This window comes from Stomoxys calcitrans, chromosome 1 (assembly GCF_963082655.1).
Source record: "Stomoxys calcitrans chromosome 1, idStoCalc2.1, whole genome shotgun sequence".
NCBI lineage: Eukaryota > Metazoa > Arthropoda > Insecta > Diptera > Muscidae > Stomoxys > Stomoxys calcitrans.
This window is the reverse complement of record NC_081552.1, coordinates 176,786,983-176,814,981: the sequence shown is the minus strand read 5'-3', so window position 1 is coordinate 176,814,981 and position 27,999 is coordinate 176,786,983. Positions and strand designations below refer to the sequence as shown.

Genomic DNA, 27,999 nt, shown 5'->3' with positions numbered 1-27,999 from the left:
AATATTTCGAAGAACATTTGATAGATGAGTGATGAGTGAGTAAATTGTAAAAGCGTTCGTTCAATCGTCTGTTTATGCCTTTGTTGACATGGTGGCGGTTTGGTTCAATGCTTCACAAACCGGTTGTTCTGATGTGATTTCTTTAAATTGTAAAAACCAAATGAGTTTCATATCGAGTTTCAATGAATGATTGAAAGAATGGCTTAGTCTTAGCAAAGACTCTAATATAATCTTTGTATATAACTCGAGAAATAAAAAATGTACAAATTTTCGAAAAGAAAGAAATACAGACGTCTTGACGTCCTTATGATTGAAGAAAAATTAAACTAGAGTTCAACGTTACAAAAAAAAGTGTAAAATTAGAAATTAAATAAACGCTACGTTAAGTTAGGCTTAAACTTCGATGAACGTTTTATTGGCTTCTATAACCAATTATTACGACCACCACGTCATATGTTGTTTTCCTTCTTGCCATCCTCACTTTTAACAGGTTCTTCGCTTTCTGTGGTGTCCACTGCAAAAATAAAAAAAAATAAAAGTTATGTTTCCGCTTGCTCTTCTTGCTTGATTGAGCTACTCACTTTTATCTTTATCATCTTTGGATTCTGAGTTTTCGGCCGCTTTTCCACCATCCTTATCTAGGCGTGGCCTTTTCCTTTGACCCTTATATGAACGATTATCTCGTCGGCCACCCTCCCCTTCATCCTCTGAATCGGAGAATTCGTTGTCGGGCACAATCCGCTTGTCCTTGTCGGCCTGCGTTAATCTTTCATCTTTGTCAGCTTTGTCTTCATCATCGGATTCATCATTGATTGCATCTTCGGGTATCGTTTGAATTTGCACGCCAGGAGCATGTGGAAGCATACGCAGGTTTTCAAAAAGACTAAACAAATAAAAAAACAGAGGTTTGTGTTAGTAAAGGTATAAGCTTTAATATATATTGGGTTGCCCAAAAAGTAATTGCGGATTTTTCATGGAGGATAGGTAGATGTTAAACAGTACGAGAGATATCACCCGGCCTTGGGGAACTCCCTGTTTCACTCTACGGTGTTTCGACACTTATCCCTAAATTCGACAAATGACTGGCGACCACACTGATAATTCGCGACCCATCGTTTCAGGCCTGGCTGGAAGGAGGTGTTGGCGATGTCCTCAAATAATTTGGCATGGCTGACCGTGTCGAATGCCTTCGATAGGTCCAGTGCCACGAGGACCGTCCTATCACATGGCCTGGTTTGATTGAAGCTACGGCAAATGTGTGCGGTGATGGCATGTAAAGCTGTTGTTATGCTGTGCAGTCTTCGAAGTCCATGTTGATGTTCGGCGAATGGAAATTCTCCTACGAGACTCGGGAGGAGTAATGCCTCAAGCGTCCCGTCTACCGGGGTTCGAGAGTGACCACAGTCTGCTTACACCGATGCCTAAGTTACATTGCTCCAAGTGTTCCAGCCACAAATTCCGTTTATGTTCGTTGACTATCCTATTAATTTCCAGATTGAGTTTGCTGATTCTGGGGTTAGCTGGGTCTATAACATGATTCCCATCACGCTCATCTGCGAGTACCACTGCTTGCGCCGAGAAATTGGGCCGCACTTGGGGTATTCGACCGGCTGGTATAAAGCGAGCGGCTGCTGCGTTAATGATGTCTCGGAATTTCCTTTCGGCCACAAGCACATCAGAGGGGGGTGGCAGTTCACTGAAGCGGCGGTTGGTATACTCTCTGAAGCCAGTCCAATCGGCCTTCTTATGATTGATAAACGTCCGGCGCTCAGAGGTTATGAAGTCGGGTGGTCGGTCGATGGTGAGAATTATGGGGAGGTGGTCTGACCCCAAAGAGATAACGCTTGCCAGGATACGTCACTCAGGCGATCAGGGGATGCAATAGAGATGTCTAGCGAGCTGCTGCACCTCCTCGTAATCCTAGTGAGGGCATCCTCATTCACCGTGCAAAACGTGGAGCTTTCAATCTGCTCTGCCAAAGCTATGCCACGCTGGTCGTTACCTAGGGGAGAATGCCATGACGTGTGATGCCCATTGAAGTACCTTAGAACCAGACGATTATGGCCAGAAAGCAACCCACTTATGTCGGGGTTGCAAGCCTGGCCATTAATCGGGACACAGCTACCAACCGGCGGTATGTACACGTTGTATAGCTCTATCTCGGCTATACTCTCCATGCACCGGTTACACCTCACCGACACCGACCGATGATGAAGGCGGTTCTGGCAAACCGAACAGAACCAGGGTCCGGGGTTCTTTTCAATCCCGGCACGGACTAGAAGCGTGCGGGGAGAAGGCACTCCGGGATGTGCCTCTCCCATGACGAAAAAAGACGAACATGTACACTGAGGCGGCAGCCCTTGCCGATGAGGGTTCCATTGGGTCAATCCGGTGCGTACAACCGGCTGCCTTGGGATTGCAGCGTCTGTTCCCAGGTTTGGGCCTGCTGGCGGCGAGCGTCGGATTTTGGAGCAAGCGGCTCGCCACAACGAGGGAAACATGTGCAGTTCCACAAAATCCATGCGGTTGGGGCGTTGGGCCAGTAACCCGCCCCCGGAAAGCTATGAGAACTGCTATGAGAAACAAAGGAATAATAAAACGGACCCCTCCCAACGTTGACGACCCACGCAAACGAAAAAAGGACCATGGTTTGCGGATTTGCTCCTGGAATGTCCGCACTCTTTATAGAGAAGGTGCAGTATACGCGCTGGCGGATGTATTAGAGAAGTACAAGGCAGATATGACCGCTTTACAGAAAGTGCAATGGACTGGGAATGGCGTCACTACAACACCAAACGGTGACGAACTATACTATAGCTGCCTTAACACGAGGCATGAATTTGGCTGTGGATTTGTGGTTAGTCGGAGACTGAAACACCTTGTCTCCAGTTTTACCCCGGTGAATGAGAGTAAAAAGCCAAATTCTTCAACATCAACCTTATTTGTGCCCATGCCCAGACGGAAGACAAAGACGTGCAGACTAAGGATATTTTCTACAAGTGCCTAGAGAGAGAATATGACCACTGCCCCGCCCATGATATTAAAATCGTTCTGGGAGATTTTAATGCGGAGATAGGGAAGGAAGACATTTTTGGTCCAACAGTCGCAAAGTTCAGCCTCCGCGAGATAACGTCCAGTAATGGGATGAGACTAATAGATTTCGCCGCGGCAAAAAACATGGTAGTTAGTAGCACCAGATTTCAACATAAAAATATTCACAATGCCACATGGCTGTCACCCGATCAAAACACGAGAAACCAAATTGATCACGTTGTGATAGATTGAAGGCATTCATCCAGCGTGTTAGATATACGATCGATCCGTGGAGCAAATATAGATTCGGATCATTACCTTGTTGCAGCAAAGGTTCGCACCCGTTTGAACATGGCGAGGAAAGTACGATCTGACACTGCACGGAAGCTGGACATTTAAAAGCTGCAAACTCAACAAATGGCAGCGGCATATTCCACTCGACTGACCCAACTGCTTGATGAAAGCACTCCTTGTTCCGATGATATAATGGCGCAGTGGCAAACTATTGCCCACTCCATGGAAGATGACGCAAAATCCGTACTTGGGTACCTGAAGCCTCCCCCAAGAAACCCATGGTACGACCAAGAGTGTCGTGATGCTACTGAAGCCAAGAATGCGGCATATAGAGCAACCCTGCAATCAGTAGTAACGCCAGATGAAGGAGAGGTATCGGGATAAAAGGAGAGAGGAGAAACGTCTATTCCGCAGAAAGAAAAGGGAATTGGAAAGACTTGAGTGCGAGCGAATTGAGAAGTACAGAAGTCAGAAAGAAGTCCGGAAATTCTAACAAGGAATTAAACATCAAACCGATGGCTTCGGTGCAGGCACATCCTCCTGCAGAGACAAAGAAGGAAATCTGGTAACTGACACAGATAACATGCTGAGGATTTGGAAAGAACATTTTAACCAACTGCAGTGTCCGATGTTGGCGGCGAAGAGGATACCGCAGAACCAATCCCTCATTCCTCTACAGAGGAATAAGTCTCCTCCCCATCGTATACAAGATACTCTCGAGCGTACTATGTGAAATATTAAAACCTAAAATCAATTAGATAATTGGACCCTATCAATGCGGTTTTAGACCTGGTAAATCCACCCTGGACCAGATATTCACACTGCGCCAAATCCTGGAAAAGACCCGAGAAGGAGAAATCAACACCTACCATCTCTTTGTTGACTACAAAGCCGCCTTCGATTCTCCTTTACGTTCAAAGGTATTTCAAGCCATGTCTGAGTTTGGTATCCCTGCAAAATTATTAAGACTCTGCAGGATGACACTTGCTGATACGCGTTTCTCAGTAAGAATAGGAAAGAATCTCTCCGAACCATTTAATACCAAACAAGGGGAGAGCCTATCATGTGATCTCTTTAATATCCTGCTGGAGAAGATTATACGAGATGCAGATGTGAATAGATATGCCACAGTAATAACAAGAGAACACATGCTACTCGCCTATGCCGACGACATCGATATCATAGGTCGGTCACCGGAAGTAGTAAATGCTGCCTTTGAAAGAATCGAAAAAGAGTCAGTGAAAATGGGTCTGGCAGTAAATGAAGATAAGACGAAATGGATGGTTTCAACTCACAAAACACCTTGTACAACCGAGCAGATAAGGAAAATGAAAGTTGGGAACCACAACTTTGAGATAGTCAGTAACTTTGTCTACCTCGGCACCGCCGTAACCGAAACGAATGACACCAGTTTTGAGATAAAGCGAAGAATAATACTGGCAAACAGATGCTACTTTGGACTAAGTAAGCAGTTTACTAATCAGTGAACCCTCTGCTATGCGGGCTTCTTTGTAGGGTGACCGCTTTCTATGATGACCACGCCTAAGAGGCATTGGTTGGCGCCGCGGTTGGAAAGTGGATATTTCACAGGGCAGGACTTTGTGAGACTGAAGAATTATAACCTAGGGCTGCTAATAGGAGTCCTGACTGGTCATTGTCACGTAAGATATCTGAAGTCGCGTTGGTCACAAAGGGAGGCGAACTTTTGTAGTGACTAGCGCCTTTTGTGCCATTGCCCGGCAATTGCAAGGAGGAAACATAGGATTGTAGGTGGACAGTGTCCACTGGACACTTCTCTTCATGTCTGAATTCCCTCCAATAACATAGTCCTCCCGTCATTCTGGATAACTTTAGAGACCTCATTCTCTTTTCTTCTCTCTTCACAATGGCCCTAAGGTCTCGTTGGACAAAAATAGTTAGAGTTAACATAGAGCTTTAAAATTTTCACAGAGATATATTTAAGTGCAATGTGGGAAAAAGTGGAGTATGGTCCAAATCGGTCTATAACCTGGTGTAGCTCTCATATAAATCGATCTCCCGATTTAACTTCTTTAACCTCCAGAGGTCGCAATTATTACCCGAATTGTCTGTTAAGAGTCTCAACAACTATCACAAGTATGGTCGAAATCGGTGTATATAAGCTGATATAGCTCCCATATTAACCGATCTATTTTCGCCAGGATTCATGACTCATGACTAGACAAAACAAAACACGTCTAAACAGACATTTATTTATCAAAAGAACACCAATGCAATGACATTTGAGAATGCTCCCATCACCCCCGTAAATGTACCTGAGACATCAATAACGCAAAATCCGATTGCGGAGGTCTAATTTACTGCTACGGAACGAACTCGCAGACGAGCGTGATGGGATTTTTCGTTCCAAACCCAGTGTCTCCAGAAAACAAAATATTTTTATGCCTACTACACTGCCACCGTAGCGCAGAAGTTAATATGTCCGCCTAAGACGCTGAACGCCTAGGTTCGAATCCTGGCGAGACCATTAGAAAGAATTTTCAGCGGTGGTTTTCCCCTCCTAATGCTGGCAACATTTGTGAGATCTATGCCATGTAAAACTTCTCTCCAAAGAAGTGTCGCACTGCGGCTCGCCGTTCGGACTCAGCTATAAAAAGGAGGTCCCTTATCATTGAGCTAAAAACTTAAATCGGACTGCACTCGTTGATATGTGAGAATTTTCCCCCAGTTCCTTAGTGGAATGTTCATGGGCAAAATTTACATTTTTACACTTTAAGAATTATATGTCAAGTCGCTCTTGAACTCCGATTGGAAGGAATAGACATTTCAGTCACTTCATCCAAAATGATTTTCGAAGTTGTGGAACCATCAATTTATTGAGCATCCCAAGAGTAATCGGACGAAATGGAGAGTCATTCTTCCAAGAGCCAAAGACCAGCACGGGACAACTATGAGCACCACTTAGCTTGGAACTTTTAGCTGCAATCTGAGCTGTGCTCATCGTTTTCATGAGAAGTTCAGCTGAAAGTCAGATTGTCATTGCACAATGCTCCATACGGTGTAGCTACAACAACAGTCGTAAAAAATCGCCAGTATCAAGTAGAGTCTCGGTGAGAGGCCGGGCGGCACCAAGTCTTACTTAAATATTGATTGTCAATGATGCTCAATATGACAAGGCGAGTAATTGGCGGTTTTAAATAACCAATGGCCATTCGTTTCCGAGGTGATCGTTCCTATAGATCGGAAGGAGCTCGACGAGGTTCGCTACCTCCAAATATAGAAATAAGACTTCTACAACAACAACACATAACTATTTCAAGCCATGCCATACGATGATTCTCGGACGGGATGACTTGAGCACCTTCTGGGCGGTGGATACCTGTCCACAAGATGATGATTTGAATGGTACCTAGTTCAGTTCGAAATGCGGCTTGCTGACAGATCTGAATATTAGTCCACTGTGTGTCACATTGTGTCCAACAAGGTTTCTTTGTCAGCACTCGATAGAAATGATGTATCTTTCGCTGGTATCTTGGAACTGACGCCGCGGAAGATAGTTATCATTTTCTCTGCCGCTTACCAGACTTAGGCCATTGAAGAAATAAGATACTAGGTTATTTTCTTTCAGGCTTTGGAGAAGTTAAGAGAACTGAATCCAGGAAGATTGAAATCGTGTCTTATCATCGAAGTGTTACGAGAAGGTACAGTGATCAATCATGAAGCAATTAGTGACGGCACCTGTTAATCTACCCAGATAGAAGAGGAAAAGGCAATTGAGGAATCACTCTGAAGACTGTATCCAGGAAGTTTGTAGTCCTTCTTCTATCATTAAAAGTGGTACGAGATGTTGATGAATTGCGTAGCAATCAGTGGCGTCGCCATTAATCTACCTAGATCGAAGAGTGAAAGGTTTTGGCCATTGCGGATACCTATACATCTAATGTCAGGTATCATTCTCATCCAACCTAACCTAACCTTGTCAGCACCTCAAGTGCTGTCGATAAGTGACTTGAGCACATTGTTTCTACTTTTGACATCTCAAATTGCTGTGGCATGTGGGAAGAATGTGTAAGAGCTGTCAAATGTTACACCAAGTACTTTGGGACACTTGATGATCGAAATCGTTACTTCATCGACTATCACATTCAGCTCCTTACCCATTTCATGATATGTGGTGAACAATGTAGCTGAAGATTTGCGATTTAGCGTTTCAGACCTGGCTGGAGGGACGTGTTGGCGATGTCCTCAAACAGTTTGGCATGGCTGACTGTATCGAATGCATTTTATAGGTCCAGTGCAACGAGGACCGTCCTATCACATGGCCTGGGCAGATGCTCGACGAATAGAACTCCAACTGGACTCGGGAGGAGTTGTAAGAGAAGGGAGATCGTATGTATGTACGACTCCTCCAAACTCGGATCCTTTCCTGGCTTCAGTTGCGGGATCACTCTGTCCATCTTCTATATGTCGGAAACTATAAGAGTGTTCAAAGACAGGTTGAGGACAGTTGTAAGATACTCGATTCCAGGTAAATCCAGATTATTGTTGTTGTATCAGTGTGTTGTTATTGTTGTTGTAGCTACATTTTCATGTGGAGGCGGCGAACCCCGTCAAGCTCCTGTAGATGAGCAAGCTCGTTCCGGTCCAAAGGAGCGATCACCGCGGAATCAGGGTGGCCATAGATTATTTAAAGGTGCCAATAACTCGCATTGTCATATCGAGCATCATAGGCACTCCGCCCAGCAGCTACTCCAAATAGAGCATTCCACTATCACCAACCTGTGGCAATCCCATGGTAGCCGGTTGTACGCACCGGATTGACCCGATGGAACCCTCATCGGCAAGGGTTGCCGCCTCACACGTGTTCGTCTTTTTTCGTCATGGGAGAGGCACATCCCGGAGTGCCTTCTCCGCACGCTTCTGGTCCGTGCCGGGATTGAAAAGAACCCCGGACCCTGGTTCTGTTCGGTTTGCCAGAACCGCCTTCATCATCGGTCGGTGTCGATGAGGTGTAACCGGTGCATGGAGTGGGTATGTGGTCATACTGGCTATGTCGCAAGGTGCTGTGCGAACATAGCCAGCAGTGGGTCACAAGCGTCGTCCTTGTCGCCTTCTGCGTCCTCGTCGTTGGACTATGTGACCCCCGCGACCCCTCCCGTACGGCAATTTACGCAACGGCAGCATCCCAGCCCAAATATTGCCAGGCCAGTGCCGGGAAGTGTATCGTTCTTGCAGTTAAACTGCAACGGACTGCGTGGCAAGATTGATGAGATTGTGGACTTTATGAGTCGGAAGAGCATATCGGTCGCAGCGATCCAGGAGACAAAGCTGACCAATACCTGCAGCTTGCACAGTTGTCACGGTTACAATGTGCTACGTAAGGATCGCTCAAGGAATGTAATACACCATTCCGTGACGCTAGTGACCCCTACATGGAAGGCATGGGGATAGCAGTCAGGTCTGGTACTGCCGAGATAGAGCTATACAACGTGTACATACCGTCGGTTGGTAGCTGTGACCCGATTAATGGACAGGCTTTTAACCCCGACATAATTGGGTTGCTATCTGTCGAACAAACGATTTGTCGGCCACATATAATTTTCTCAATAGGTTATGGGCCTTTGTGAAAATAAAAAAAGGATTGCAATAAAGAAACAATAAGGACTAAATAAAGGAATTCAATAAGGATACGCTAAAGAATTCGCTAAGGAAAGAAAAGAAAAAAAAAAAATAATAATAAAATAAAATCTAAAATGTCGGATGCAAAATCTAAATTTGCGAAGCTAAGCAATGAAAATTATGCTAACTGGAAATTCAAGATGGAATTGCTATTGCGTAAGAATAATTTGTGGAAGCGTGTCATTGAAGGATCTCGTCCTCCGCCGAAAATTGGACAGAACAATGAAATTACCAATAAGTCGGAAATCGAAGAATGGGACATAAAGGATGATGAAGCCCGAGGAACGATTGGATTGCTTGTAATGGACGACCAGTTGGGACACATCCGAAATGCAAAGACCGCTAAGGACACCTGGAACGCACTCAAAGAATATCATGAGAAAAACACACTTACAAATAAGGTATACTTGATGAGGTCCATATGTAGTTTAAAACTTCAAGAAGGAGGTGATGCAGTTGCTCACATAAATGCAATGAACGATTTATTTACGAAACTACGGGATGTTGGCGAAGAAAGTTTGTCGGATAAGTGGAGTGCTGCTATGCTTTTAAGTAGCTTACCCGAAGGATATGACACTCTTATTACATCCCTTGAATCCCGCAAGGAAGAAGAGATAACATTCGCTTTAGTGCAACAAAGAGTTATTGCAGAATTCGAAAGACGGCATCACGCAACCAATGAGGGAAGTGATTCAGTTTTGAAAGCAGTGACCGGTAATAGTAGTGTATGCTATTTCTGTAAAAAGTCAGGACATCAAAAGAAGACCTGCATCAAGTATAAAAACTGGAAAAGTAAGCAAAATCCCGGAAGGAATGCTAATAAAGTCAATTCGGTTGAAGAAAAGGTAAACAAGTCATCAAAGAGCGAAGATTTTTTGTTCAATTTTTGCAAGAATAAGAAGTTTTCTTGGCTTGTCGATTCCGGTGCTACACGACATACAGTAAGTGAAAGAAATTTTTTCAAGAAATTTAATGAAAGCTACAAAAGCTCGATTGAACTGGCAAATGGACAGACTGTGGCTATTGAAGGCATTGGTTCAGGTGAGATTGTTGTATGCAATGAATTTGGTGACCAACATACATTGAAGTTGAATGAAGTATTGTATGCTCCGTGTTTGGTTGGTAACATTCTCTCAGTCAGACAGCTAACAAAATCAGGATATAACGTATCATTTAAAGATAGCAATTGTTACATAAACTTTGGTAACAAAAATATCGGAATGGCAGATATTGACAGTGGAATGTATATTTTACGGCAACCAGTTTTTGTTAATGCGGTATTGCAACATAATGAAAATTGCATTCACCAATGGCATCGGAAGCTAGGACATCGTGATCCTGAAGCGATTCGGAAAATGTGCAAAGAAAACATGGTTCAAAATTTGAAAATAGTTGACTGCGGAATAAAGGAAATTTGCGAATCTTGCGTTAAGGGTAAAATGACTCGAATGTCATTTCCAAAGCAGTCAATGACAAAATCTACAGCTCCTTTAGAATTAATCCATAGTGACGTATGTGGGCCAATGCAAACAACTACACCGTCTGGAAAAAGGTTCATGGTAACATTTATAGACGATTTCTCAGGTTTTACCATAATAAGATTGTTATCGCAAAAATCTGAGGTGTTACAGACATTTAAGGATTTTGTTACATTGTGCCGCACTAAATTCGGACACATTCCAAAGAAAATTCGATCCGATAGGGGTGGAGAGTACACGGGAAAAGCATTTGAGGATTTTCTAAAGTTTGAAGGCATTGAAAGCCAATTGACTGCTCCGCATTCTCCACAACAAAATGGAAAAGCGGAAAGAAAGAACAGAACTTTGATTGAAATGGCAAGATGTATGTTAATAGATGCAAATTTACCGCACATGTTTTGGGGAGAAGCAGTTTCAACCGCCAATTTCATACAGAATAGAGTTTTAACCAGAACGACCAATTCTACTCCATACGAGTTGTGGTTTGGAGTCAAACCAAGTCTAGAGAAATTTCACATTTTTGGTTCAAGATGTTTGGAACACATTCCATCTGAAAAAAGACGTAAGCTAGATGACAAAGCACATGAAATGTTGTTTCTGGGTTATGATGAGAAGTCTAAGGCTTTTCGCTGCTACAATCAGGATACTAAGAAAGTCTGTATTAGTCGTGATGTGATATTCACAGATGTTATAAAGAATAAAGATGATGATGTCTCAATTTCATTAAATCCGAGAGATAATGGATTATTGATTGAGGAGGAGATACCAGAAGAAAACGTAACAGAAGAAATTGATGCACAAGAAAATGATACAGATGAAAATGCAATCAATATTCCAACTGAGGACAGCAGCTCAATACAAGATGTAAATATTTCTGACCAGCAAAATGAGATTAGAACTTCAAACAGATCTACTAAAGGCATTGCGGCAAGGAGACTCATTGATGAAATATGGACAGCAAATGAGATTAAAGAGCCGAAATCATATGAAGAAGCTATTAGCAGTGCAGAAAGTGTACAGTGGATGGAAGCTATGCAAGACGAGTTAGAATCTCTTCAATCAAATCAGACTTGGAACCTCGTTTCACTTCCAGAAGGAAGAACAGCAATTGGAAGTAAATGGGTATTTAAAGTGAAACGCGATGCTAATGGTCAAATAAATAGATTCAAGGCACGACTAGTCGCTCAAGGGTTTTCACAGAAATTCGGTGTCGATTATGACGAAGTTTTTGCACCTGTTGCGACACATACCTCGTTTCGAATCCTGCTGTCAATTGCTGGTAAGGAAAAAATGACTGTTAATCATTTTGATGTGAAGACTGCATTTTTAAATGGAAAGCTCTCTGAAACCATTTATATGAAACAACCTCCAGGGTTTCAAGAGGACAATGAGCAGGTTTGTTTGCTAAAGAAAAGTATTTATGGACTGAAACAGGCTGCTAGGTCTTGGAATATGGTTCTACATGAAGCTCTTGAAAAATTGGGATTTAAACAATGCGTAAATGATGTATGTTTCTACCGGGGAAATATATGTGGAACGTTGAGCTATATTCTTGTATATGTCGACGATATCATTGTGGCATGTCGCACATCAAAACAAATTATGTATGTCGAAAATGCGTTGTCTAAGAATTTCACTATCACAAACTTGGGTGAAATTAAACATTATCTGGGAATTGAAATTTCTAAAGATGTTAAAGGAAACTTTCAGCTATGTCAGTCATCGTACATAGAAAGAATTGTAAATGAATATGGTATGCAGAATTCAAAGCCTGTAAGAACGCCAATGGATGTTAGTTACGGGAAAGCAGAAGGATCAAAATTTCTTGAGTCAAATACAAAGTATCGGAAAATCATTGGACACTTTTTATACATATCAACAAATACAAGACCGGATATTTCAGCTTCTGTAAGTATCTTGGCTCAAAAGGTTTCTAAACCAACAATGGAAGATTGGTCTCAGTGTAAAAGAGTTTTGAAGTATCTTAAGTCTACATCAGAAATAAAGTTAAAATTAAGCAACGAAGAAAATGAACAAAGTCTCGTTGGATATGCTGATGCAAATTGGGCAGAAGAAAGAACTGAAAGAAAATCCAATAGCGGAAGAATTTTTCTTTATAATGGAGGTACAATTGGATGGTCTTGTCAGAAACAAACACTTGTAGCATCTTCAACATGCGAGGCTGAGTACATTTCTTTATCAGAAGCGGCTAAAGAAGCAAAGTGGTTAAGGCAATTGTTGGAAGAAATACATCATCCTACCAACGAACCAACTGTAATTTACAATGACAATCAAAGCTGTTTACGTCTGGTAAATGACGACAAGTTTTCTTTTCGTACTAAGCACATGGATACAAAATATAAATTAACAAAAGACTTAGTAAAGAAAGGAATAATAACATGCATATATTGTCCAACGGAGGAGATGGTAGCTGATATATTAACCAAACCACTAACAGCATCTAAACATATTGCTCTCTGCGAAAAATGTAATTTAAAGTGAATGAGGAGGAGTATTGAAATAAACTTTGTTATCATTCACTTGTTAAATTTCATTACTATACTTTTGAATTTGTATTTTATGTAATAGAAAATTACATTTTGTTTTATGTCATTACGTTAATAAATTTTGAATCGAACAAACGATTTGTCGGCCACATATAATTTTCTCAATACACACGTCATGGCATTCTCCCCTAGGTAACGACCAGCGTGGCATAGCTTTGGCAGAGCAGATTGAAAGCTCCACGTTTGCACGGTGAATGAGGATGCCCCCACTAGAATTACGAGGAGGAGCAGCAGCTCGCCAGACATCTCCATTGCATCCCCTGATCTCCTGAGTGACGTATGCTGGCAAGCCGTCATCTCTTTGGCGTCATATCACCTCCCCTTCTCACCATCGACCGACCATCCCACTTCATAACCTCTGAGCGCCGGACGTTTATCAATTATAAGAAGGCCGATTGGACTGGCTTCAGAGAGTATACCAATCGCCGCTTCAGTGAACTGCCACCCCCCTCTGATGTGCTTGTGGCCGAAAGGAAATTCCGAGACATCATTAACGCAGCAGCCGCTCGCTTTATACCAGCCGGTCGAATACTCCAAGTGTGTAGTCAACGAACATAAGCGGAATTTGTGGCTGGAACACTTGGAGCAATGTAACTTAGGCACCGGTGTAGGCAAACTGTTGTCTACTGTTAAGTCACTCTCGAACCCCGGTAGATGGGATGACAGGACCTCAGTCACTTTTGGCGAAATAACTGTGACTGATCCGAAGAGATGCGCCAGGTTGTTCAACCGTCAATTTATTGTGCATCCCGAGAGAGACAGGGCAAGGAGGAGAGCCATTCGCCATAGTCGTGGTCTCCGAGCCGATGAACAGCCATCACAATTTACCGTGGGCGAAGTTACGAATGTCACCCGTGGCGCCAAATCATCTAAGGCGTTGGGCCCCGACGGAATCTCTACATTGATGTTGAAGAATCTGGATTCACCTGGAGTTGAGTACCTTACCACTGTCCTTAACCTGTCATTGAACACTCTTATAGTTCCCGATGTCTGAAAAATGGGCAGAGTGATCCCGCTACTGAAGCCTGGAAAAGACCCGAGTTTGGGGGAGTCGTACAGACCGATCTCCCTTCTCTCACCAGTGGCAAAGACGCTTGAGGCATTACTCCTCCCGAGCCTCGTAGGAGAATTTCCATTCGCCGAGCATCAGCATGGATTTCGAAGACTGCACAGCATAACACAGCTTTGCATGCCATCACCGCACACATTTGCCGTGGCTTCAATCAGACCAGGACATGTGATAGGACAGTTCTCGTGGCACTGGGCCTATCGAAGGCATTCGACACGGCCATGCCAAATTATTGGGTTGCCCAAAAAGTAATTGCGGATTTTTCATATAGTCAGCGTTGACAAATTTTTTTACAGCTTGTGACTCTGTAATTGCATTCTTTCTTCTGTCAGTTATCAGCTGTTACTTTTAGCTTGCTTTAGGAAAAAAATGTAAAAAAAGTATATTTGATTAAAGTTCATTCTAAGTTTTATTAAAAATGCATTTACTTTCTTTTAAAAATCCGCAATTACTTTTTGGGCAACCCAATATTTGAGGACATCGCCAAAACGTCCCTCCAGCCAGGCCTGAAACGATTGTTCGCGAATTATCTGTGTGGTCGCCAGTCATGCGTGGAATTTAGGGATGTTAATGTTGTTGTTGTAGCAGTTTATTGTGTTCTATCTTTCGTCTGCTTGATTCTGTTGAGTGTCAAGACCCAGGAACTCCGCGACTAAGATGGGGTGCGTCCACAGGGATCTGGGTCTGAGTCGAGTGGGTCTGGCCGGCCAGTTAAACAGGTGACGTGTATCGTGCGGTCCCTGGTTACAATCGGGAAATACATCTTGCACGTCGGCATCAATCCTAGCTCTGTGGGAATTGAGGCGGCTGCATCTGCCGGAACGTAATTGAGCCAGAACTACTCTGGTTTGCCGGGGGAGATCGATTTCTCCGGGTGCAATGGGTGGCGGTCGTTCTCCAAGGACTACATTCACCCGGTAGCCAATTACCGCGTCTGCTACCGTGTCTGCATGAATGTTGTTCAAACCCGCTTGATCTAGAAGTTCTCTCTTGTGGCGCTGAACCTAGATCTACCTTAAGGCTTCTGGGCGGTGGGTATCTATCCACAAGATGATGATTTGGATGGTTTCTGCGATAACAGCCCAAAAGGTATTGCTTAGACAGCATGTAGTTATGTGTTCGCACTGGTAGGATCTTTGTCTCCTGATGGAGGTGGTCCACATGAGTTTGCCTGCACCGGTGCCTAAGTTACATTGCTCCAAGTGTTCCAGCCACAAATGTCGCTTATGTTCGTTGACTACCCTGTTTATTTCCAGATTCAGCTCGCTGATTCTGGGGTTAGCGGGGTCCATAGCACGAATCCCATCACGCTCGTCTGCGAGTACCACTGCTTGCGCCGGGAAATTGGGTCGCACTTGCTGGTATAAAGCGAGCGGCTGTTGCGTTGATGATGTCTCGGAATTTCCTCTCGGCCACAAGCAGCCGCGATTAGTATACTCTCTGAAGCCAGTCCAATCGGCCTTCTTATAATTGATGAACGTCCGGCGCTCAGAGGTTATGAAGTTGGGTGGTCGGTCGATGGTGAGAATTATGGAGAGGTGGTCTCACCCCAAAGAGATGACGGCTTGCCAGGAGACGTCATTCAGGACATCAGGGGATGCAATTGAGATGTCTGGCGAGCTGCTGCACCTCCTCGTAATCCTAGTGGGGGCATCCTCATTCGCCGTACAAAACGTGGAGCTATCTATCTGCTCTGCCAAAGCTGTGCCACGCTGGTCGTTACATAGGGGAGAATGCCATACATTCCATGTATGGGTCACTAGCGTCAAGCGCAGGCATGTTATGTCTATACTGCACGGAATGGTGTATAACGAAGGCCAATCCCTAACCTCCATTCCTTGAGCGATCCTTACGTAGCACATTGTAACCGTGACAACTGTGCAAGCTGCAGGTGTTGATCAGCTTTGTCTCCTGGATCGCTGCGACCGATATGCTCTTCCGACTCATAAAATCTACGATCTCATCGATCTTGCCACGCAGTCCGTTGCAGTTTAACTGCAAGAACGATACACTTCCCGGCACTGGCCTGGCAATAGTAGGACTAGGGTGCTGGCGTTGCATAAATTGCCGTACGGGAGAGGTCGGGGGGGTCACATAGTCCGACGACGAGGACGCCGAAGGCGACGACGGCGACGCTTGTGACTCACTGCTGGCTATGTTCGCACAGCACCTTGCGACATAGCCAGTATGACTATACTCCCGTAGTGAAGTTAGGCCAGAGCAAGAACGGAAATGTACCCACTCCATGCACCGGTTACACCTCACCGACACCGACCGATGATGAAGGCGGTTCTGGCAAACCGAACAGAACCAGGGTCCGGGGTTCTTTTCAATCCCGGCACGGACCAGAAGCGTGCGGAGAAGGCACTCCGGGATGTGCCTCTCCCATGACGAAAAAAGACGAACACGTACACTGAGGCGGCAGCCCTTGCCGATGAAGATTCCATCGGGTCAATCCGGTGCGTACAACCGGCTGCCATGGGATTGGGATTGGAATTTAGGGATAATAAGTCGAAGCACCGTAGAGTGAAACAGGTAGTTCCCCAAGGTGGGGTGATATCTCCGGCTCTGTTTAACCTACCTATCCTCCATTCCACTCCCTCCAGACGGCATAAAGATCGTATCATATGCGGACGATTGTACGATCATGGCATCAGGCCCCCACCCATTGATGACATCTGCGATAGGTTGAACGTCTACCTCATCGAACATGCCTCATATTTCGCTGCAAGAAATCTGAAGATATCCGCCACCAAATCTTCAGCCACATTGTTCACTACAAATATGCGTGAAGTGAATACTGATCTGACTGTGATGGTCGATGGAGTAATGATTCCGACCATCAAGTGTCCCAAAATACTTGGCGTCACATTTGACAGCTCTTACACATTCTCCCCACATGCCACAACAATCTGCGATAAAGTCAAAAGTAGAAACAAGGTCCTCAAGTCACTTGCCGGCAGCACTTGGGGTGCAGACAAAGAAAACTTATTGACCACGTACAAAGCAATTGGCCGGTCTGTGATAAGTTATGCAGCGCCAGTGTGGTCTCGTCAACTTTGTGACACGACAGGCGGCAGCCCTTGCCGATGAAGGACTTCATCGGGTCAATCCGGTACAACCGGCTGCAAGGTTCCTCAGCATCAGTGTAGAGATTCTGTTGGGGCCCAACGCCTTGGATGCCTTGGCGCCATGGTAAATTGTGATGGGTGTCCATCAGTTCGAAGCCACATATGTTCGTTGACTACCCTGTTTATTTCCAGATTCAGCTCGCTGATTCTGGAGTTAGTGGGGTCCGTGCAACGAATGCCATCACCCTCGTCTGCGAGTACAACTGTATGCGCTGGAAAATTAGGCCGCATTTATAAGGGATAAGATATCGTTGCTTAAGAAATTAGGGATAAGAAGTCGAGCCGCGAGGAATGATATCCTCTTTGGTGAGGAGTTTTTATATGACTCCTATGCATGACAAGGTACGTCACTGAACTGAACTTTTTCATAATCTCTACGCAAGATGGAGTCATATCTCCGGCACTGTTCTTGGTACAAGAAATCTGAAGATATTCGCTGCCAGATTGTTTAGCACTTTGTTCAATACGCTTAATAGAGTGGGCCTCTTGTATCGTATATAGGACATCGTAATATCTACAAATTACGTTAAAATTGTACAGAATTGTATCCTTACATTATCTGAAGACTATAGGCAAGTCAAATAAATTTTCCAAGTGGATAAGACCTTTAAGCCCACTTCTTAATATAGATAACCTTGGCATAGGAGCAATAAAATATCTGTAATGGGGTTGCCCTCAAATTCTCCGAATATAATTTCGATTGAAAATCTGTGGAATATCGCTAAAACTCCAATAAGAGGACCACGTCCGTCCAACTCAGATGAATTTTAATTACTCATTTAAGTTACGTACTGAACCGTTTTGGAACTGAACCTACTCCATGCCTAGGGTGATTCAAGCCCTTTTTGAACACAATATATCGTAAAGTAGATAATAAGCTGCCAGAAGACAATTGAGCTGCATTCGTAACTCAAAACTTGTCTTACTTTTTCTAATTTTGCATTATTTCGTTTAACGCCCAGAAGTGTCACTTTTCATTTTTAACGTTAATTTCGATATTATGTTTAAAATGGCAAACATTAAAAAAACTGCACATGCTTCACATTTTCGTAACGGAAATTGTGGTTGCTATAAACCAACGATCTCGCTCTCATTTTACGCGATTTAGAAAGCTTTAATTTTCTGTCTATCCGTTGTCCCTATTTTTTCGCCTTAAGTGTAGATAATCATCCGCCTGCCTTTTGTAACCTTAAAATTAAATTTCAGCCGTTCGATAAATTTCGACAACTCTGCACGCAATTTAAGTATCCTACATTATCCTACCCATTTATATAATGAATTTTTGTAGACCATGTACTCACCGATTTCGGATTTTTTCCAAATACTCTGTTGTATTTTGATTCGTCATGTTACTGGGGCTTATGTGAAGTTTAAAATCTGGACCAAAGTACTCAAAATAATCATTATACGGCAGCTCGTTCGCAATTTCCACACCCAATGCCACTGATGTTTCATATGTCCAACAACGTGATACATTACGAATTGTATAACCACCACCGCCGACCATCAGGAACGGCAGATTGTATTTCTTCACAAATTCCACGCAACGCCCATGACCCTTGACCGTCAGGTTGAAGCAACCCAAACGATCACCTGTCAGAGAATCAGCACCACATTGTAAAACCACTGCAGCTGGCTGAAAGGTTTCCATGACCTTTGATATGATAGGTTCAAATATGGACTCATAGGCCTCATCATCCATGCCATCGCGTAAAGGAATATTGACTGCATAGTATTTTCCTTTACCGGCACCAATATCGCGTAAGTCACCAGTGCCAGGGAAATATTCGCCGTATTTATGAAAACTAACAGTCATGACACGATCCGTTGTGTAAAAGGCCTCCTCTACGCCATCGCCATGATGCACATCAATATCGATGTATAGAACACGCTGGTGATATTTCAGCAATTCCAAGATGCCCAAGACAATATCGTTGACATAGCAGAAGCCAGAAGCTTCTGATTTTTTGGCATGATGCAGTCCACCACCCCAGTTAATGCAAATCTCAGATGCTTGTTTATTTAGTTTAACGGCAGCAGCAACCGAACCGCCTGCAGAAAGTTGACAGAACTCATAGAGACCATCAAAGACGGGACAATCTTCGCCAACATTAAACCTTTGCATTTGTTTGTTGTATTCAGTCATGTTGTCGGGTCGTATGGAACGCAAAAAGCGAACATATTCATCTGAATGGAATTTTGTCATTTCATCGGCAGTAGCTTTGTGGGGACGCTGAAAATGATAAAAAAAAACAAACGTTAAGACTTTTCTCAAACAGTACTACAATAAGAATTACATTATCAATCGTATGGCAGCCGGTTGTACGTACCGGATTGGCAAGGGCTGCTGCCTCAGTACAACACACTGTTGCTACAACAAAAACAACTAAATTGTATTTGTCGTATCTAGTTGCAATTGATAGCATGATAGCTATGATAGGGAATCCGATTGTCAACGAGTTGTTTAGGATTGAATCTTTGACTGTGAAGGTACTTTGGCAGGCCCTTATATTTAGATGTGGGAAAAACCCTTAGCAGTAAAGAGCGGAAAAATATGCACTTTTTGCTCATGGGCTGGTTATGATCAAAATTTGTATTTAGGCATAAATTGGTGTAAGAAAGGAACTTTTTGACTACATATATGAAAGAGCTGATAATCTATTCCTCTTTTCATGCAGAAATCTGTCAGCGTCTGAGCTTGAGCCATGTGAAAAAAATGAAAGCCTTTTTTACGCTAATGGCTTAAAATTAGCACTTAAAAACAATTAATTGTAGTGTAAAATGAAGGTAAGACTGTGTTGGTACAGGGTGCGCCAAACTTATTTATTTGAAAGGCCAGTAAAAGGGGTACTTCAGTTGTTGCTTTAATTCTTTTTTTATTTTGGAATACAGTATTCCATTTTTTATGCAGTCTTGAAAATGACATCGGGTAAATGGCGACCTCATTACGCATACACGGATTAGACCGATTTCGAATGTTGGCAATGGCGTCTGGAAGTATACTATGGTCCGTGCTTGATCGACATAAACCTGTGATTTCAAATAACCCCATATTTTGCTTGTTGACGCAGCCGAAAAAGTGGAAGTGAGCCTTACCACTGGAAAGAACTACCGCGTTTTCAGGCAGATCGTCAATCAGCATTTCACATGCATTTTGACGAGCAACAAAATCACATTCAGTTAATTCTTGCACAACAGCCTATTTATACTGATAAAATTTAAGGTCTTGATGGAGAATTCGTTGAACAGTGGTGTCAGTGTCAATTCCCATAACAGTTGCGTTTTTGCGAGCCGAACTACGTGGAGAACGCAAAACTGACTGCCTACTCTTTCGATGGAGTTCTGATGGTCCGTTGAAGTTCATTTCTGGGTTGAGCGACACTTCCAAACTCCCGAAATGAGTTAACCCATGACAGAATCGAATTACGGACAGGAACGAGTCTGTGAGGAGGAATTTCAAAAGAAGCTCTAGATGGCGAAAGCATGCTACTCCCTAGACCAGAGCATGGTGGCAATTGATTGGAGAGAGGAAAAAACTTGGGGACTTCCCACTCCAGATGCGGCCCATTTCGGCCCCCTCCCCATTCAAATCACCACTCGGGAGTTTTTGTTTAAATAAAAAATTTTAAGTAATTATGTTTGAATTATTATGAAAACTGTATTAAAAAAATTATTATATTTTGTTAAAGTTTTCCGAAAGCTAAACAAAATACTCTGCTAAGGATTTTTCTTAATCACCCGTTATTTAGGTAGCTGTCACCTCTGAAGCTTTTATTCTTTGACATTTGACAAGTAAAAACTACGCCATTATTTACAAGTAAAAGGACATTATGTTCGACCGGCCGAACTTTGGATACCCACTGCCTCAGATGTACATACATAATAACCACCTTTCGTCATAATACGGTGAAGAATGCATAAATTTTTAACCCATAGCAGCTATGTCTATAGCCCGATCTCCACCATATTCAGTAAGGCTATGTAAGGGTCTAACACAAATTATTGTACCAAATTCTTCGACTACAAAATACACCTTTTATGGACCTAAGGACAGCTATATCCAATATAGACCGTTCTGAACCATATTGAAAACGAATATCGAAGAGCCTAACACAGCCCACTGTGTCAAATTTCAGCCAAATCGGTTTATAATTTCTTTTCTAATGGACCAAAAACTTTTAATAGGGAGATCGTTATATATGGCAGGTATATCCAAATTTGAATCGATCTGGGACGTTTTAAACAGGGAGCCTGTCACAACTCGCTATACTAAATTTCAGCGCAATCAGAAAATAAATATGTGCCCAACACCTTAAATTGAGATCGGTCTATATAGCAGTTATATCGATATATAGACTGACATTAACCATACCCGGTTTGCATGTCAAGCGGCCTAACGCAATCCATTGTGCCTAATTTCACCAAAAATCGCATAATAAATTCACCTTTTATAAGCCTAAGACCGATCTAGGCCATATTGAACCGGGATGTCGAGAAGCCTAACACAACACGCTATACCAATTTAAATGCGCCTATTAAGGGCCCAAGACTATAAATCGAGAAATCGGTCTATATGACAGCTGTACACAAATCTGGACCGATTTTGGCGAAGCTAAACAAGGATTACGGGAGGCCTTACATAACTTATTGTCCCAAATTTTATCGAAATCGGACAATAAATGTGCCTTTTATGGGCCCAAAACCGAGAGATCGGTCTATATGACAGCTATACTAAATCCAAACCGATCTGGGCCGCATTGAACAAGGACGTCGAGAGGTCTAACACACCTCACTGTACCAAATTTCAGCGAAATCGGATAATAAATGTGGCTTTAATGAGCCTAAGACCTTACATCAGCAGATCGGTCTATGTGGGGACTATATCAAGATATAGTCCGATATAGCTCATTTTCGAACCTAATCTGCCTATGGTTTATGCAAAGTTTCGACTTCAAATTTCTATTTTTAGAGACTGTAGCCTGATTTCAATAGACAGACGGACGGACGGGCTTAGCTAATGGTCTATGATAGGTATGCTGTGTGGCATACCGTCTTGTCGAAACCACATGTCATGCAAGTCAACCTCTTGCATTTTGGGCAAAAAAAAAGGTGGATATCCGTCTTGTCGAAACCACATGTCATGCAAGTCAAGCTCTTGCATTTTGGGCAAAAAAAAAATTGGATAGAATCTTACTATGACCATTCCAATTACGTTACGATTCGCATAATCTATGAATAAGTACGATCCAATGATGCCACCAGCCCATAAACCGCACCAAATTGTGGCTTATATATATAACAACCATCAGATGCAACAAGACTCTAAATGGTTACCACAAATCTCACTCCAAAGAATTTTGAGAACAGTTTTTGTTTGATTCTTTTGAGCTGTAAAAAATTTTCATTTCTCGACAAGACGGGAATTTTTTTCTTAACTTAGTTTCATTTGCCCACTTTACGCCAAACCAAACTTCATTAGATTACCTCTTTGCTAAGTCGAGCTGAATTTTTTCTAAAACAGTTCTTTTCTTGGGTATTTTTCTACCTATTCGTAGATAATGGGTTATGGAAGTTATACCAGCACGGGGTAACTATGGGCACCACACAGTCTGGAATTTTGAGCTCCGTTCGGTGTGGCGTTCATTGTTATCACGAGAAGCTTAACTGCGAGCTTCCGGGCGTCCACAGGTTGCGGATAGTGGAATGCTCCATACGGAGTAGCTGCAACTGCAGTCGCGGATAATCAGAAGTATCGAGTGGAGAGTCCAAGTGAGACGCCGGGTGATACCGACTCTTTTTTAAATACTGAGTGCCTATGATGCTCGATAAGACAAGGCGGGTTGAGACATATGGCTACAACAACAACGCCAAACTAAACTTTCTTAGATTGCCTCTTTGCTAAGTAGAGCACCTAAACACTTAAAAATTGTTTCGTACCACGTTTCGAAGTACAGACTATTCAAAAAAAACGGGGTTTGAATAGAAATTAGTGGTGCATACTTTCTTAGAGAGAAGAAAGGAAAACTCACATACAGTAATTATAAGATCATTGTTATCTTGTTGTATGTGAAAACGAACAAATAAATCTAAATCTAAATCTAAAACCCCTTAACAAGCATATCGATCGACTCAGAATCACTTTCTGATTCGATTTAGCTACGTCCGTCTGTCTTTCTGTCCATATTAATTTGTGATCAAATTAATTACAGGCACCGTAGAGCAGAGGTTAGCATTTCCGCCTATAACGCTGAACGCCTGGGTTCGAATCCTGGCGAGACCATCAGAAAAAATTTTCAGCGGTGGTTATCCCCTCCTAATGCTGGCGACATTTGTGAGGTACTTGCCATGTAAAAACTTCTCCCTAAAGAGGAGTCGCTCTGCGGCACGCCGTTCGGACTCGGCTGTAAAAAGGAGTCTTATCATTGAGTTTTAACTTGAATTGGACAGCGATAATTGATTAGTGAGAAGTTTGCCATAATTCTTAATGGAATGTTCATGGGCAAATTTGCATTGCATTTTGCATTTGCGTTGCATTTTACATTTGCATTTTTAAGCCTAAAGACGAAGTCTGTTGAAATTGGAAGAAATCGGTCCAGATTTGTATATAGCTCCCACATATATGTTTTGTATTAATACTGCAATTTATACTAATACTGCAATAATACCGTCATTTGTCAACCGATCTTCACAAAATTTAACAAAAAGAAATCGGGCTTGAATTTTAAACTGTAAAATTCAATACAACAGACTATAATAAAAATAATACCATAATAATAATAATAATACCGCGGCAAAGACGACTTAAGAGGATGGAGGCGAACTGCAGGTTGCTCCATCGATAAGAATACAGGGAAAAGGAACGGAAATGCAGAGATTTCGTACCGAATACTTCAGACGACTATGGAAGTCGGGTGTGAAAAAAGTATGCTTAAAATGCAGGAATGGGCGGGATAAACCCTACCATAAATGCCTGCTACTACAAATATGGCTCGAAGCTTCAAAGAAAATGGGTTTGGCCGTTCACCTTGCAGATCCTAAAACAGAGCCCTTTTCTCGCCTCACCATAGCACAATCCTTCCGATCAATATCCGCTTCAGTGAACTGACACCACCCTCGGATGATAGTTACAGAGAGGAAATTCCGAAACATCATTAACTCGCAGACGAGCGTTATGGGATTCGTTGTACGGAACCACTAACCCAAGAATCAGCGAGCTGAATCTGGAAATAAACAGGATAGTCAACTAACATAAGCGGATTTTGTGGCTGGAACACTTGAAACAATGTAACTTAGGCACCGGTTTAGGCATGCTGTGGTCTACTGTTAAGTCACTCTCGAACACCGGTAGACTGGATGACAGGACCTCAGCACTTTGCGACAGGTTGTTCAACCGTCAATTTATTGTGCATCCAGAGAGTGACAGGGCAGGGAGGAGAGCCAATCACGTATCCACGGTCTCCATGCCGATGAACAGCCATCACAATTTACCGTGGGAGAAGTTACGAATGTCATCCGTGGCGCCATATCATTCGAGGCGTTGGGCCCCGACGGAATCTCTACGCTAATGCTAAAGAATCTGGATTTAACTGGAGTTGAGTACATTACTACTGTCCTAAAACTATTTTACAGCACTCTTATAGTTCCCGATGTCTGGAAAATGGGTAGTTATCCCGCTACTGAAGCCTGGAAAGGACCCGAGTTTGGGATAGTCGTACAGAGCGATCCCCCTTCTTTCACCAGTAGCAAGGACGCTTGAGACATTACACCTCCCGAGCCTCGTAGGAGAATTTCCATTTGCCGAGCATCAATATGGATTTCGAAGACTCCATAAGGCCAACTTCTGATTTGCATGCCATCACCGCATACATTTCATAGGACGGTGCTCGTGGCACTGGACCTATCGAAGGCATTCGACACGGTCAGCCATGCCAAATTATTTGAGGACATCGCCAACACGTCCCTCCAGCCATGCCTGAAACGCTGGGTCGCGAATTATCTGTGTGGTCGCCAGTCATGCGTGGAATTTAGGGATAATAAGTCGAAGCACCGTAGAGTGAAACGGGGAGTTCCCCAAGGTGGGGTGATATCTCCGGCACTGTTTAACCTCTACCTATCGTCCATTCCACCCCCTCCAGACGGCATAGAGATCATGGCATCAGGCCCCCACACCCATTGTTGACATCTGCGATAGGTTGAACGTCTACCTCATCGAACATGCCTCATATTTCGCTGCAAGAAATCTGAAGATATCTGCCACCAAATCTTCAGCCACATTGTTCACTACAAATACGCGTGAGGTAAATACTGTGCTGACTGTGATGGTCGATGGAGAAATGATTCCGACCACCAAGTGTCCCAAAATACTTGACGTCACAATTGACAGCTCTTACAAATTCTTCCCACATGCCACAGCAATTTGCGATAAAGTCAAAAGTAAAAACAATGTCCTCAAGCCTCTTGCCGGCAGCACTTGGGGTGCAGACAAAGAAACCTTGTCGACCACGTACAAAGAAATTGGTCACGTCAGCTTTGTGACACGCAGTGAAGTAATATTCAGATCTTTTAGAATTCGGCCTCCGAACTGGGCTGTCTCCTCACTTCTCATGTGGACCACCTCCATCAGGAGACAAAGATCCTAACAGTTCGAAGACATAACTACATGCTGTCTAAGCAATACCTTTTGGGCTGTTGTCGCGGAGACTATCCAAATCATCATCTTGTAGATAGATATCCACCGCCCAGAAGCCTTAAGGTAGATCTACATGATCTGGAGCGAGAGGTTCAGCGCTACAAGAGAGAGAATCCCTACATCAAGCGGCATATCAAGCGTGTTTAGACAACATTCGTGCGGACACGATAGCAGATGCGGTAAATAGCTACCGGATGAATGTAGCCCTTAGAGAACGACCGCCTCTCATTGCACACAGGTTGGAACTCTCAGCTCCGATTTGTGTGATATTCATCGTCATCATGAGCTCAGCTGAGAGCTACAGGGCACGTCCACAGTATGCGGATAGTGGGATGCTCCATATACGGAGTAGCTGCAACTGCAGTCGCGGACAACTAGCGGTATCGAGTGGAGTCTCAGTGAGAAGTCGGGCGGCGGCAGCTCTTGCTTAAATACTGAGTGCCTATGATACTCGATATGACTAGGTTAGTTATTGGCGCCTTTAAATAACAATGGCAATGACGTTAGTCTTATTATGGACCGGAACGAGCTTGCTCACCCTTATTTAGCTACCCGAAATTTAAAGATATACGTCACTGAATCTTTATCCAAACTGACTCCTTCGTCAGCGGAGATGCTTTAGTTGAATAAGATAATCTAAGACGTAAGATTTGCAGCTACAAACTAACCAAAAAATCTTGGTGTCATATTGGACAGCCTTTATAAATCTTCCTGTAGCCTGGAACGTCAAGATATATGCGCCATCTGCTTGAATGCACAGCCAATGCTCGACCAGAAGTGGATGCAACTCACCTTAGTCGCCACATTAGTATGAATACATAACAGAACCCAAAAGACGAAAGGATGTATAACAACACACAAATTTCTTTCAATTGTATTAAAAGAAAATGAAGATAATGAGCATTAAAACGCCATAAATTAGAAGAAACTTACATAAATTTCCATTTTTCTATATAGCCCATAATTGAGCAACAGATTATGGGTCATACGTATACGATGGGGTTTCATTGGATGTCCTTGTCCATAGTAATAATTGCCAATATCACCTAAAAAAAAATATGTAGTTATATGAATCGTATAATTGATATTTTTTCAGAATTTTATATATTTTTTATTTTAGAAAAAATTTCACTGAAATGAAAAAAACATTTTTAAATTGATAGTCCCCAAGCGTCATATGTTTCCTCACAACAGACAATTAAATGTAAACGACCATACTTTCAGAGTACACAAAAACCGCGCACATAAAACACAAGCAAACGCCGGCAGAGAAGGCAATACGAATATCATCATGCAATTCACACGTAGCCTTGGATATGGTCGTTAACAAAAAGTGGACTCTCATGTCTAGTATGCCGAGAGCAAACAAGCCGATGGTACAGTCAAAATAAATTACGAAAATTTACAGAGGACTATTAAAACAATTTTAGCCAAAAAAAGTAAAATTAACACTAATGACCGAAATTATATATCAGAAAACCATTTATAGCATAAACATATAAATTAAAAATTGCTAATCAGCAATTTTGCAAATAAAATTTAAATAAACTTACTGTCATAATAATAGCAAACTCTTTTTTTACTATGGGCGGACTGCATTGTGTTCTTAAAAAAAAATTCCTTTAAGTATACGGAACTGTTAGCCTTAAGGACTAATATTTCAGCTTAAACAATTCTAAGTTTTCAGTATCGGCCCAGTTTATCTTTGTTGTTTCAATGCAATTGTAGACTCGAAATAATAGCGCGTCTTTCTGGCCGAATTGTTTTTGGATATGTCCAATCCGTGATTTCCCTCTCACGAATTGAAGAGAATGAAAGAGGCATTGAATATGTCAAAATGCTAGTAGGGTTGCCAGTGCCAATATAAAAATTAAAGACTGAAGTGAGTTGCAGTTGACAGAGTTGTATTTTGCACCAGTTAGCGAAATTGCAACACAGAAGTATATATTAGGTCTGTTCGCTATTCCAGTAAAAATTTCCAGAACAATAAGAACAGCCTTTACGCTTTTTGTTACCACGAGCATTGCTCAATTCGTTTCACATATTTTTTCTAACTGATAGAAACAAAACATATGTTATA

General features: G+C 42.7%; 1 protein-coding gene across 1 annotated transcript; it reads right to left on the bottom strand.

Annotated features, from left to right (window-relative positions):
* Positions 1-203: 203 nt before the first annotated feature.
* LOC106094705 (histone deacetylase HDAC1) lies at positions 204-27,735 on the bottom strand. Its single transcript, XM_059361064.1, has 5 exons — positions 27,473-27,735; positions 26,853-26,965; positions 18,532-19,463; positions 582-883; positions 204-514 (listed from the first exon to the last, which is right to left on the bottom strand). Exons 1-5 carry the CDS (start codon positions 27,516-27,518, stop codon positions 450-452), a joined length of 1,458 nt encoding a protein of 485 aa, XP_059217047.1. The 5' UTR covers positions 27,519-27,735; the 3' UTR covers positions 204-449.
* Between the last annotated feature and the right edge of the window lie 264 nt (positions 27,736-27,999).

Coding starts and splice junctions, on each gene's coding strand:
- LOC106094705 (XM_059361064.1), bottom strand. CDS start 27,518: ATGCAGTCCGCCCATAGTAAAAAAAGAGTTTGCTATTATTATGACA. Junction 19,464..26,852: donor ATAGAAAAATGGAAATTTAT/GTAAGTTTCTTC, acceptor TATCATTTTCAG/CGTCCCCACAAAGCTACTGC. Junction 515..581: donor CAAAGATGATAAAGATAAAA/GTGAGTAGCTCA, acceptor TTATTTTTGCAG/TGGACACCACAGAAAGCGAA.